General features: G+C 50.3%; 1 protein-coding gene across 1 annotated transcript in view; it reads right to left on the reverse strand.

Annotated features, from left to right (window-relative positions):
• Positions 1-8418: 8418 nt before the first annotated feature.
• The window catches only part of E2F2 (E2F transcription factor 2), a 13046-nt gene continuing 7982 nt past the window's right edge, over positions 8419-13482 (reverse strand). The window contains exon 3 of the mRNA XM_081816834.1: positions 8419-11951. Coding sequence (XP_081672960.1) covers positions 11614-11951 — 338 coding nt within the window. The 3' untranslated portion in view covers positions 8419-11613. The remainder of the gene's footprint in view (positions 11952-13482) is intronic.

The following is a 13482-nucleotide window of genomic DNA, read 5'->3' on the forward strand; positions in this document are numbered from 1 at the left end:
ACTGGCCAGTACTCAAGAACCAAGAGCAGCTACTCTCCAGGGCCAAATGGTCTTCATTTGCATATTCTCAGTTCAAGCCGCCAGTAGAGACTAATATTAGAATATCAACTCTTAAATTCCCTTGAGAGAGAGTTGGGTAGCCACAGTCTGGATCAGAAGCTCACAAGGCTGCATGTTGTACACCTCCAGGATTGTGAATTGTGGTCTACGTCATGGTGCCCCTTAGAGTTGGGCAGTGCGCAACCTGCACAGCTGGGAAGCTGGACAAAGTAGCCCTGGGTGCCCACTAGCATGAGCCAGGCTCTCCATGAGCTGTGGAAGCCCGCCAACACACAGAGTCCAAGTATAGCTGCGGGGACCCATCCCTGTGCACCCAGAGGCAATTTTCAGAGAAGGGTATGGACGGATCAGATATACAAAGGTCTATAGTTTTCATCAGAGTCCCAAAGGGTCTACAAACCCACAAAAGGTTGAAAACTCCTGAAGAGATATTCTGTGAACATGTAAAAATATTCATATTAAAAGGGTGTATGTGTGAATCCATCTGCACAGCTGATCACCCCCACTATTCCTGAGAAGGGGAGTTGGGGTGGGGTCGGTCTCCCATGACATGAAATGATAATGCAAATAATGATAACAGTGATCAGACTTGCTTTGTGTAGGTAATGTGTAAGTCCATTACATACATGCAATAACCCATAGAACAGTCTCGAAGGTAGATACTATTATCATCCCCATTTTATAGAGTAGGAAACTGAGGCAGAGAGTAGTGAGGAACTTGCCTGGGACCAAGAAACAAACACAGGCAATCTGGCCATGAACCTGTGCTCATTGCCTGGGCTTCTGTCTCCCCTGGCCTAGTTGAAGGCAGACCCAAGGCAGGGTGGTACCCTGTTTGTCTTCACCAACCTCCTCATTGGAAGGGGAGGATGTCCGGGGTCCTCCAACAGTGTGCCACTGCTCCAGCCAGCATAGGCCCCCAGCACCTTGGACTGAAGCCCACCCAGGCGACCTCAAGTGGAAGCTGTCACGGTGGGCTAAAGTCTTCTCAAGCCAAGTGGGGACAAGCTTTGGAGACAGGCCTGGATCTCAGTGCTGGCTGTGCTCTTTACCAGTTCCAGCAAGCCTCAGTTTCCCCATATGGAACAAGAAGGTAACAATGCCCATGTTATGGGGGTATTGTGAGGAGTAAAGGGAGCATGTTCATAAAGTATACAACACTGTAAGCACTTAGAAAATGCTGACCGATGTTTTTATTGGTCTTCGGTTGAGGAAAAGAAGACTCCTTGCAGATTTCTGGAGGTCTATCCCACAGCTCTGGAGGGAGGAGGTCTCAAATGGGTTTCACTGGGCTAAAATCAAGGTGTTGGCAAGGCTGTGTTCCTTCTGGAGGCTCTGCCCATCTGGTACCCTGCCTTTCCAGCTTCAAGAGGCTGCCTGCATTCCTGGCTCACGGCCCCTCCCTCCATTTCCAAAGCCGGCAGTGCACCATCTTGAAATCACTCACTGACTCTGGCTCTGATCCTCCTCCCTCTGTCACTTATAAGGACCCTGTGTTACATGGGGCCTGCCTGGATAATCCAGAATAATCTCCCCATCTCAAGGTCAGCTGATTATCAGCCTTAATTCCATCCGCGATCTTCATTTCCCCTTGCCGTGTAACATAACATATTCACAGGCTCTGGGGATTAGAACATGAACATCTTTGGGGCCATTATTTTGCCCGCTACAGTGGGTAAGCAAGAAAATGCTGTGACGTACTAGAATTTTGAGCTGTGAGCATACCTGTGCTCAAAAATCTACCATGGCTCCCCACTTTCTCAGACCCCTCAGCCTGGTGGGCAAAGCTTTTCATGAATGGGTCTCTATCCCACTCGTGAACAGGGCACTTCCTGGCCTGCTTGCCTCCGCTCTGCCTGAAAGGCTTTTTCTTCCATTTGTGATCTGCCTCTCACTGTGTGACTTCAGAGACATCCCTTCCCTTGCCCCCTCTGAGCTGCTTTCTCATCTCTGAGAGAATTCGTTCTCCACTCCTCCCTGCCGCCCCACCCCACCCCCCGTGTTGATGTAAAGAGGACCAGGCTTAGGACAGTACCAGGCACCTTGCTGGGGCTGAATGAATGGCCTAGAGCTCTCCCTCTGCAAGTGCCCTCGCCCTGTGTCTTGACTTCCTAGTGGCTGCTCAATAAAAACTTGTGAATTTCGTTTTAGGGAAAACTACTGGCTCGAATCCTGATGAAAAATGCTGGCAAAATGAGAAGAGCTAAAACAGCCAAGCTGAGTATGTGTGGTCAAAGGAATGCTAATTGCCTTCACACCCGTGAGCATTTTCCTTCTATGCCTCACAACCACACAGTACAATAACGATCACGTGTATCGTCACAATGGACGGCAGATCAGCTGTTGCAAGTTTATGGTCATTTATCGCACACATGATTCCCCAGCACCTCTAAGGAGCCTATGTGGTGTTGACTGGCTTGTCTCAGGGGATGCACTGCCTGGGCAAGAAGATGCCTGTAGCCAGGACGCTGCCTCCAGGCTTCCCGCGAGGACTTGTTACCTTAGAACACCAAACACACAGACACACACACACACACACACACACACACACCATGCTTCCTTTGCTGCTCCTGGAGCAAGGAGTCTTCTCACACCTAAGTTTGCAGGACACAAGTCACGTTCTTCATGGGCGAAAGGCTGTGTCTTTGTTTCACGAGCATCTAGCATTGCACACACCAAGGAGACATCCAAGGTCAGAATGGAACCTCCATCATGCCAGGTAGGAGGCTGGGCTACCAGGTAGTTAAGACCAGGAGTCTAGGAGCTTGGCTGACCTGATTCTAGTCCTGTGCGTTCACCAGGCCTGGGGTTAGGGTGGAGTAGGTGAGGGGCCTCTCTGGCCTCTGCCTCCTGCCTCGCCCCAGTCATAACCCGTCCACCACCTCCGGCTGTGTGACTTCAGGCAAGTAGCTCCACCTCTCTGAGCCTTGCGGGGGATGATACCTATTCTATAAGGTGTGTGGTGGAGGAGATTAAATAAGATAAAACCTGCTCCTTAATGGTCTCAGTAAATTGTGATTCTTTTCCTAAATTTGGCATTAGGCAGAATGGCCACCAGAGGGCAGCAGTCCCTATGCTGGGAAAGTAACGTGCCCGGTAATCAGTGATTCCCTTGGAAGGAACACACACACACACACACAGAAGTGCGTGCGAGTGTGTGTGTGCATGCGTCAGGAGGGTTGTGTGCCTTGATTGGGTCAACACAGCCACCAACCAGCAGATACACTGGCATTCTGCTGGTCACTCATGGCTGTGGTCACTTGAGGATTGGCACGAGCCTGACACCAGTGAATTGAGATTTACTGGGACACTCTATTCTACTCTCCCAGGATTGATGGAAGGATCAAGAGGCAAAATGTATGAATTCACATAACAAAACAGCATTGTCACGCTGCTGAGCCCCATTAGAAACTCTCTTTTCAAACCCCCGGGGAGGTCTGGTCTCGCGGCTGTAATCCAGAACCCTTCAGGTACCCGAAGAGCCCTGCTGCAGACACACACCTGCCAGGCCATGTGCATCCGTGGAAAGAGGAAGCCAACTCTTTTTTTTTTTTTAAGATTTTATTTATTTATTTGACAGACAGTGAGAGAGGGAACACAAGCAGGGGGAGCGGGAGGGGGAGAAGCAGGCTTCCCGTGGATCAGGGAGCCCGATGCGGGGCTCGATCCCAGGACCCTGGGATCATGACCTGAGCCGAAGGCAGACGCTTAACGACTGAGCCACCCAGGCGCCCTGCGATCTCATAGTTTTTTTATGATTTTTATTTTTTAATTTTTTTAATTTATTTGACAGAGAGAGACACAGCGAGAGAGGGAACACAAGCAGGGGGAGTGGGAGAAGGAGAAGCAGACCTCCCGCCAAACAGGGAGCCTGATGCGGGGCTCGACCCCAGGACCCCGGGATCACGACCCGAGCCGAAGGCAGACGCCCAACGACTGAGCCACCCAGGCGCCCCTATGATTTTTAATTTTAAGTAACATCTACCCCCAACGTGGGGCTTGAACTGACAACCCTGAGATCGAGTGTTGCATGCTCTACCAACTGAGCCAGCAGGCACCCCGATATCTCATGGTTTTGACTTGCATTTCCCTGATGGGAGGCTGATGTTGCTCCACATCTTTTCATGTGCTTATTGGTCATTTGTATATCTTCTTTGGAGAAATGTTTATTCATATCCTTTGACCACTTTTTAATTGGGTTATTTATATTCTTATTATTGAGTGGCCTTTTCATTTACTTGGGTGTTCTTTAATTTCTTCCAACAATGCTTTATAGTTTTCAGAATATAAGTTTTGCACTTCTTTTGTTAACCTTATTCTTTTTTTTTTTTTAAAGATTTTATTTATTTATATGACAGAGAGAGACAGCGAGAACAGGAACACAAGCAGGGGGAGTGGGAGAGGGAGAAGCAGGCTTCCCGCTGAGCAGGGAGCCCGATGCAGGACTCGATCCCAGGACCCCGGGATCATGACCTGAGCCGAAGGCAGACGCTTAACGACTGAGCCACCCAGGCACCCTGTTAACCTTATTCTTAACTATTTTATTATATTTGATGCTACTGTAAATTAAATTGTTTACTTAACTTCATTTTTTGCATTGTTCATTGCTAGTGCATAGAAATACAACTGATTGCTGTATGTTGATTTTGTATCCTACAACCTTACTGAACTAATTTATTAGTTTTATATTTTTTAATGGATTCCTTAGGATTTTCTATATACAAGATCATGTTACCTGCAAATACAGTTAGTTTTTCTTATTTCCCATCTGCATGCCTTTTATTTAATTTTCTTGCCTAATTGCCCTAGTAAGAACCTCCAGTACAGTGTTGAACAGAAAAGGAGGGAGTAGACATCCTTATCTTGTTTCTGATCTAGGTGCGAAAGCATTCAGTATTTCACAATTAAGCATGATGTTAGCTGTGGGTTTTTCATAGATGCCCTTTATCAGGTTGAGAAAATTCCCTTCTATCCCTAGTTTGTTGAGGTTTTTTAAGTTTTTCATTTTAATTCCAGCATATTCAGCATATGGTGTTATATTAATTTCAGGTGTGTGAGGGGTTTTTTTCTCTTAAATCATGAAGTGGTGTTGAATTTTGTTAAATGGTTTTTTTTTTCTGCATCTGTTGAGATGATCATGTAGTTTTTATCCTTCATTCTACTGATAGGGTACATTAGTTGGTTTTCAGATTTTTTTAAAGATTTTATTTATTTGAGAGAGAAAGAGAGAGAGCATGAGCAGGGGGAGGGACAGAGGGAGAAGCAGGCTCCCCACTGAGCAGGGAAACTTATGCTGCCCCATCCCAGGACCCTGGAATCATGACCCGAGCCAAAGGCAGACGCTTAACCGACTGACCCACCCAGGTGCCCTTGGAGAGAAAGCACCTGCAAGTGGGGGGCAGGGAAGGGAAGAGGGGGAAGGAGAGAGAGAATCTTAAGCAGGCTTCACATCCAGCGTGGAGCCAGACATGGAGCTCGATCTCATGACCCTGAGATCATGACCTAACCTGAAATCAAGAGTCAGATGCTCAACTGACTGAGCCACCCAGGCACCCCTGATTTTCAGATTTTAGACCAACCTTGCATTTCTGGGATAAATCCCATGGCATCTAGTCCTTTGTATTTATATGTTGCTGGATTTGGCTTGCTAGTATTTTGTTGAGGATTTTTGCAACTCTATTCAGAAGAGCCAACTGATGGATATTTAGATGTTTCCAGTTTGGGGCTATTATGAATAATGCTGCTATGAACACTCATGTGCAAGTCTTGTCTTTGCATGGACATGTTTTCATTTCTTTTGAGTAGACACCTACGGGTGGAATTCCTGGGTCCTATGGTAGTTTTATCTGTTTTAAGATTTATTTATTTATTTGAAAGACACGGAGAGAGAGAGACAGAGAGAGCAGGGGGAGGGGCAGAGGGAGGAGAGAATCTCAAGCAGACTCCCTGCTGAGCACAGAGCTGGACGTGGGGCTTGATCCCATGACCCTGAGATCATGACCTGAACCGAAATCAAGAGTCAGATGCTTAACCGACTGAGCCACCCAGGCGCCCCGGTAGTTTTATCTTTTTTAGGAACTGACAAAATGCTTTCCAAGTGGCGGTAGCCTTTTACATTCCCACCAGCTAAGTATGAGTGTTACCTGACAATTCATTTAAACTGTTTCTTTCTCTATAAAGTGGTGGTAATAATAACACTGACTTCATAAAGTCAGGGAGAGGGGCGCCTGCGTGGCTCAGTCGGTTAAGTGACTGCCTTTGGCTCAGGTCATGATCCTGGAGTTCCTGGATCGAGTCCCGCATCGGGCTCCCTGCTCAGCAGGGAGTCTGCTTCTCCCTCTGACCCTCCCCCCTCTCATGCTCTCTCTATCTCATTCTCTCTCTCAAATAAATAAAATAAAATCTAAAAAAAAAAAATAAAGTCAGGGAGATTATGATGTGTGACGGATTTAGCAGGTCATGATCCTGGAGTCCCGGGATCGAGTCCCGCATCGGGCTCTCTGCTCAGCAGGGAGTCTGCTTCTCCCTCTGACCCTCCCCCCTCTCATGTGCTTGCTCTCTCTCATTCTCTCTCTCTCAAATAAATAAAATCTAAAAGAAAAAATTAAAAAAAAAGGGGGGCGCCTGGGTGGCTCAGTTGGTTAAGCGACTGCCTTCGGCTCAGGTCATGATCCTGGAGTCCCGGGATCGAGTCCTGCATCGGGCTCTCTGCTCAGCAGGGAGTCTGCTTCTCCCTCTGACCCTCCCCTTTCTCATGTGCTCTCTCTCATTCTCTCTCTCAAATAAATAAATAAAATCTAAAAAAAAAATAAAAAATAAAAAAATAAAGTCAGGGAGATTATGATGTGTGACGGATTTAGCAAGGCACTGGGCCCAGACACCATAAAGCTCAATACATGACATCTCTTTTATGTTCCCTTGCCTTTACTAATGTCCCAAGCTTCAGACCTGGCTTAACTTACCTGGATGAGATTGTCTTCGTGCTTTCCACGTAAACTGACTTCTTGGTGTCAAGTTCCACACCCTTCTCATTAGTCATAGTCCCCTAATGATGTAACAGGACCCTCAACCTAGTCCCCCTCTCCCACTGCCCTCAGGGTTTGTGTCAACCTCTTTGGCTCAGTGGGCTTTCCTAGGGCAAGAGCTCCAAACTGGCAGAGTTGGGGCAAACAGACAGTGCTCCATGAACCGCTCCTCTCTGCTGAACGACAGGACAGAAGATATTCATTGCTCTGCTTGGAAGGGACGTCTCCCGTCCCCCGTATGCCCTAACTCCAGGTGACTCCTGTTTATCCTTTAAGTCATAGTTTGGGCATCACCTCCTCCAGGAAGCCTTCCCTAACAACCACGCTCCCCCTCCCATAATGTATGTTACTGCAACTATCACGTTATTTGTAAGTGTATTTTTATATGTCTGTGCCTTATGAACATCCTAAGGATGGGGACACTCTTTATTTACTTCTATCTCCTCAGTGCCTAACACATAGTAGGTATTCAATAACCCATAAATAACCATATCTGTGTACAAAATATTTATGGTTACATGTTAGTATCTAAGTAAACTCTATAAAAAAAGGCTCTTGAACAGGGTCTTAAGGAATAAGCAGGCACCTACTCCATTGAAATGGAGGGAAGGGCGTGCTGGGTGAAGTGAACAGTAGGTATAAAGGCCCCACAGAGGAAAAACATATTTTCAGGAGCTAAGAAGTCCAGTGTGGCTATGGGTGGTGGGATGGAGTGGCCAGTGAGGCTGGAGAGGTAAGGTAAGCCACTAGTCATGTTGTAAATTGACTTTTATGCCACTTGAAGGGGCCAGAGGGCAGAGAGGAGCTATCCATTAAACAGGAGAGACACGATCAGAACTGCATTTTTGAGGGAACTCTGGGGTGGTGGAGGGTATGAGTACCCAAACTTCAGCTGCAGTAGAATCTCCTAAAGGGCTCATTAAGCCACAGATTGTGGGTCCCACCCTGAGTTTCAGAAGGTCTGGGGCAGAGCCTGAGAATATGCATTTCTCACAAGTTCCTGGGTAATGCTGGTCTGAGGACCCCACTTTGAGAACCACTGATACAGAGGATGGGATGGAGAAGAATGGGTCACAAGCTTTCCAAACCGTCCAGCTGAGAGGTGATGGAGACAGAGCAGGGGAGGTGCTCACATTTTCGATCCGGGTGCCATGCCGCTAACTTTTCAGTGTCTTAGTGGTGGGATTTCAGGCTTGGTAATAAGCCAGTGTGGGAAAGGGAGGCTGTTTCTGGGGAGAAATCAGCCAGGTGGTCAGGATAGTCCCCACCTTTGACCTGGGAGGGCCAGACCCATACTTGGTAATGACCTCCAGAAAGCACAAGAATCAAGGTGTCCAGAGTTGTCATTTAATGCCCAATTATCACAACACAAGGAGGTTTACACGGTGCTCATCAAGGCAGGACCCGGGGCAAAACCAGACCAGAGGGAAGTGACCTGTATAGGGTCCCGGCACAGGGACCAGGTGCCCTTGGGCCTAATCACCCTCAAGACACATCTGCCATACACAAGGCTTCTTCCCTCACCCAGGAGCCTGCAGGCTGGCTGGGCTTCTGGTCACCAAGGGTCCTCATGAGAGAACAGGGTCCCAGGATGAGGTGGGGACCCTGGGACACAATGATGAGAACCAGACAGCTGTCTGCAAACAACCCCAAAAGGCTTTCACTTCAAATGCACTAAAGCCACATGACGCTCAGATGCAGGAACACCCAAACGCTTTTACTAGGAACTAAACACTGCAAAACTGAGGCTGAGAACACTCGGGGAGGGAAAGTCAAGTCAAAACCCTCCCAGAACCAGCTTTCTGAGCTTCACCGACCCCCTCGTCCTCCCACAGCGACACCAGTCCAACCATAGCATTGCTGCAGAGAAGGGACACCACACTGGTCTAGCGAACACTTTTCATGGGAAGGGACATGGGAGCATGGCCCTGGTTTTAAGAAATCTCTCCGAACCTCCAACTCTACTGCACAACTTAGTGCTACTGAGCTCCCTGGAGCCCCCAAGCCTCTGGTGCCCCCCGGGGACACAGGTGACTTGGGGGCCGCCGGTGGGCTGGGAAATGTCCTGGCAGAAATAATGTACCTCAGAAAGAAAAGTGGCTTTTCTTCCACCCTAGTTCTAAAGTTTACATGGCCCCTAAAGGAAATACCATCCAAAAGGCATTCTTAAAGCACTTGATGGAACTCTTGAGAGGTTTCAAGTGTCACTAGCAAGAAAAAGAGGTGTGAGCTTGTCACTTCCCTGCCCCCAGCCTGAGGCTTGGCCTGGGCAGTCCAGCCCCAGGGCCAGGCAGGGTCTGGAGGGGATAGCACAGGACAGGGTCAGCTGCTCAGGGTAGTGGCCACGGACCCAAGAGGCAGCCCTTCTGTCCAGCACTATGGCCTAGCATTTGGGGAAGGAGCTTGAATTCTGGCCAGATTTTACTATTAAACCCATTCCCGGTGAGTCCCGCAGGCCTCTTCTCCCTTTTCTCTGATTTAATTCTGGGAGAATACTCTAGACAGAACCAAAGGCATGGAAGTCAAACATCTCTGTCTTCAGAGATGGGACATGACTAAACGGCAGCCCAGAGACCTCAGAACAGCAAGGCCATCTCGGCCCCACATGTCCCCAACCAGATTCCATGCAACATTCCCATCCCCTGCCCAAGGGCCAAGGTAGTCCCTTGACCCTAGACATAGTGGGCTTCCAAATAGGCTTCTGATGAGACCCCTGTAAGTATCTGGGGAGGGCAGACCAAAAGCATCTCTGTAAAGCATACAAAATTAGCCCTGTTTCCAGAGCTGGGCATCTGTTCCTGAGAGGGCACAGTTAGGGGCCCGGGAAGTTGTGAAAATGACAAAGCACAACTGTCCCCATGTGGGCATTAGCTCACATCGGACCCCACCCCCAAAGAAGCCCACCTTCCCAGTTTTAGGGCAGCTCAGGAGCCATCCCACGAGGCCAACTTCATATTTAAAACCAACTTAATGCTACAAACTTAAAAAAAAAAAAAAAAAAAAAAGTGCTGCCCAGCTGAGCCCCTGAGGAAACCTAGCTCCCTGAGGGTGGGTGGTGGGCCTCTTAGGCCACCATCCCTGGCTGCCTCTCTCCAGAGGGCACAGTCTTGGTGCTGCCCAGAGCAGCCCCGCCCCAGGTTGGGTGGGGAAGAGAGCTGACCCCCTCCCCCACACCAAAGTGGGCTTCAGAGACACTGTGGGATGGTCAAGCCTCTGTGGGGGAGGGCAACAGACCTCAGGACCCTAAGCCTGAGGAGGTAACATAAGCCCATCTCCCCATCAGCTGCCAAGGTCTGGTCTGCAATGAAGATTCCTCCCTGTCAGCCCTTCGGCATTCCCATGACAAAAGGAGCCAAAATGCCACCAAGTCCTGGTCACCTCTGTCCTGGGGTGGTGGGGTGGGGGGGGAGGTCTGTGTGAGAGCTGCTTGAGGGAGAGGAGATCCTTACAGAAGTACTCCCTTCAATAAACAAAAAAATTCTTCCGGGGAAGGGGAGGATGATACCAGTAGTTACCAGAGGGGGTGCTTTCTGGCAGTTTCTCGCTTTAATCCCACCTGTCTCTATGCGGGGGCTGCCACTCCCTCCCGGGTGCTCAGTGTAAGACAGCCCCTGTCCCAAGCAAGTGTCACAAATGGAGGAAAGGTGCCCTAGGCAGCCCCTATAGCTGCTTCCACATTCCTGTCCCTGTTTCCCCCGGGCGGGGTAGGGGGGGTTCAGTGCTGACTCCCTGGAGGGTCGTTTTTCATGTTCTAAGGGGACGGAGAGGTAGGGAATTCCATAGAAGTGGGTCTCCACACCTGGAGCCTCGATGCCGCCTCCCCTGGGATGGCTCCCTGCAACCATCTCTGGACAGAGCAGACCAGGAATTCAAGGCTGGCGCCTCGGCTGGAGATGACAAGCAGGAGAAGCCAAAGGGCCTGCAGCCACCACTTACTAGAATTACAAGGCCGAAGTGCAAGTAGCGTTCTAGCAGACTGGACGGGGCCCCCGGAGACCCGGCCCACTGCTGCGGGGAAATCGGGGACCTGGCCTGCCCTCGAACCATGGACAGCACTGGGCCCGTCTGAGAAGTCTTACTAGAAACTAGAACAATCTCCCTGCTAAAAACTCAGGGAAGACAAACAAACAAAACTCAACCTGAAATAAATACAAAGGCATTAAGTGCTTCTTGATAAATTCAGGGTCCTAATTCGCCCCTGAAAGGCAGGGGCAGGGCCTTTCCCTGGACCTGGTTGCCTCACCTGCGGCCCTTCGCAAAGAGGTCAGAGGTCAGAAGCTGGATGGGCCTTCCCAGGCCCAGCTTCCATGAGGAAAGAGAGGACCCAACCCCTGATACACTCCTCACCCACATCCTCTACGTACCCCCCTGCCGAGATAGCTTCGGCTGGCTGGTGGGTAAGAAAGAGAAGAGGCCCCCGGACCCCGAGGGCAGCACCTTGTGTCCCACGTCACTGCGCGGGCAGAGGGCCTGTCAGTCTACGAGGAGGTAGAGCCAGGGGCGGGCTGCTGGGGGCAGGCAGGGCCACTCAATTAATCAGCAGGTCCCCAAGGTCGTAGGAGTCGAAGAGGTCGCTGATGCCCTCGCCCCCGTCCAAGCCCCACAGGTAGTCGTCCTGGTCCAAAGGCGGGGAGAAGCTGATCAGGGGGGAGCTGCACGGCAGGCTCGGGGACAGGAACTGGTCCTCGGTCTGCTGCAGAAGTGGGTGTGGCAACTCTAGCATGCTGTCCGTGGCCTCCAGGGGGACAAGCGGCAGGGGCGGGGGCACTGGAGGCTGCGGGACCTGCTGGGGAGTCAGCGCTGGCCCTGGAGACAAGCAGACAGAGGTCACACCTGGACCTGGTGCCCAAAAGCCTCTGGTCAGACCTCAGAGCACAGGAAGAGCCCTCCCCCGTTCTCTGGACCGCTGTGCATCCTCTTTTCTCCTAACCTGCCCCACACCCAGTGGCAGGCGACACTCTCCCTCTCCTGGCACAGCGGTAGCCACTGTCCTCGCTCTCCCGCACTCTCTCTCCCTCCTCTCAAAGGAGGTGGGATCTCTTGCTCTCCAAACCCTTGGAGCACCCGGGGCACCTGGCTAGCTCTGTTGGAAAAGCACGCGAATCTTGATCTCGGGGTCGTGAGTTTGAGCCCCACACTGGGTGTAAAGATTATTTAAAAATAAAAATCTTTAAAAAAACAAAAAACCCTCGCCCTTCTCACCTTCCAGCCTCTGGCCCCTGAAACCACATCCTCTGTTTCCTGCATCACCAATTTCTCTCTCTCACAGATCATTCCCATCATCAGGCAGACACATTCTAATGACTCCTATCTTTAAAAAGCATCCTCCCCGACCTCATGACCCTCTCGAATTCCCAGCCCAGTGTACTGCTCCTTTTCATAGCAAAATTTCTCAAGAATTCCTGTGCTCACCCTCTACTTCCCCACCACAATTCACTCTTCAACCCACTCCAACCTGGGGGCTGTCCCCACAAAGCCACTCAGCCCATGACCTCCTATTGCTGGACTCAATGGTCAGTTCTCAGCCTCATCTTATTTGACCCTCCAGCAGAATCTGGTGCCATTATTCACACCTTCTGGAAACACCTTCTTCACTTGGCTCCAGTACGCTAGATTCTCCTGGTTTTCTTCTTACCTCCTTGGCTGCTTCTCTTCTGTCTCTTTTGCTGGATCCTCCTCCTCTTCCTCACTTCTAAGCCCTCAAGGCCCCAGGGCTCCACCCTCAGACTCCTCTCTCTGGCTGCACATCTTCCCAGGCAACCACAGCCACCCCTCGGCTTTAAATCTCTTAGACCTGCCACGCACAGCAGATGCCTCTGGCACAGACCTCACCCCTGAGCTCTGGGCTCCTGCAACACCTCTGCTTGGATGTCTCAGCTACTCCAGAACTTAGCATGTCAAAACCAAACTCCTGGTCTTCCCTGCTCAGTTAATGGACCACCAACCACTCAGCTGCCTAAGCCAAAAGGCCCAAGAATCACACAGAATCCTGCCATTTCCAGGACACCTGGGGGGCTCAGTCGGTTAAGCGTCTGCCTTTGGCTCAGGTCATGATCCCAGGGTCCTGGGATCGAGCCCTACCTCGGGCTCCCTGCTCAGCGGGAAGCCTGCTTCTCCCTCTGCCTCTGCCCTCCCCCTTCTTGTGCTCTCTCACTCTCTCTGTCAAACAAATAAATAAAATCTTAAAAAACAAAAACAAGGGCGCCTGGGTGGCTCAGTCGGTTAAGCGACTGCCTTCGGCTCAGGTCATGATCCTGGAGTCCCGGGATCGAGTCCCGCATCGGGCTCCCTGCTCAGTGGGGAGTCTGCTTCTCCCTCTGACCCTCCTCCCTCTCGTGCTCTCTGTCTCTCATTCTCTCTCGCAAATAAATAAATAAAATCTTTAAAAAAAAAAAAA

Source organism: Leptonychotes weddellii, chromosome 4 (genome assembly GCF_054177405.1).
Source record: "Leptonychotes weddellii isolate Sample4059 chromosome 4, ASM5417740v2, whole genome shotgun sequence".
Classification (NCBI taxonomy): domain Eukaryota; kingdom Metazoa; phylum Chordata; class Mammalia; order Carnivora; family Phocidae; genus Leptonychotes; species Leptonychotes weddellii.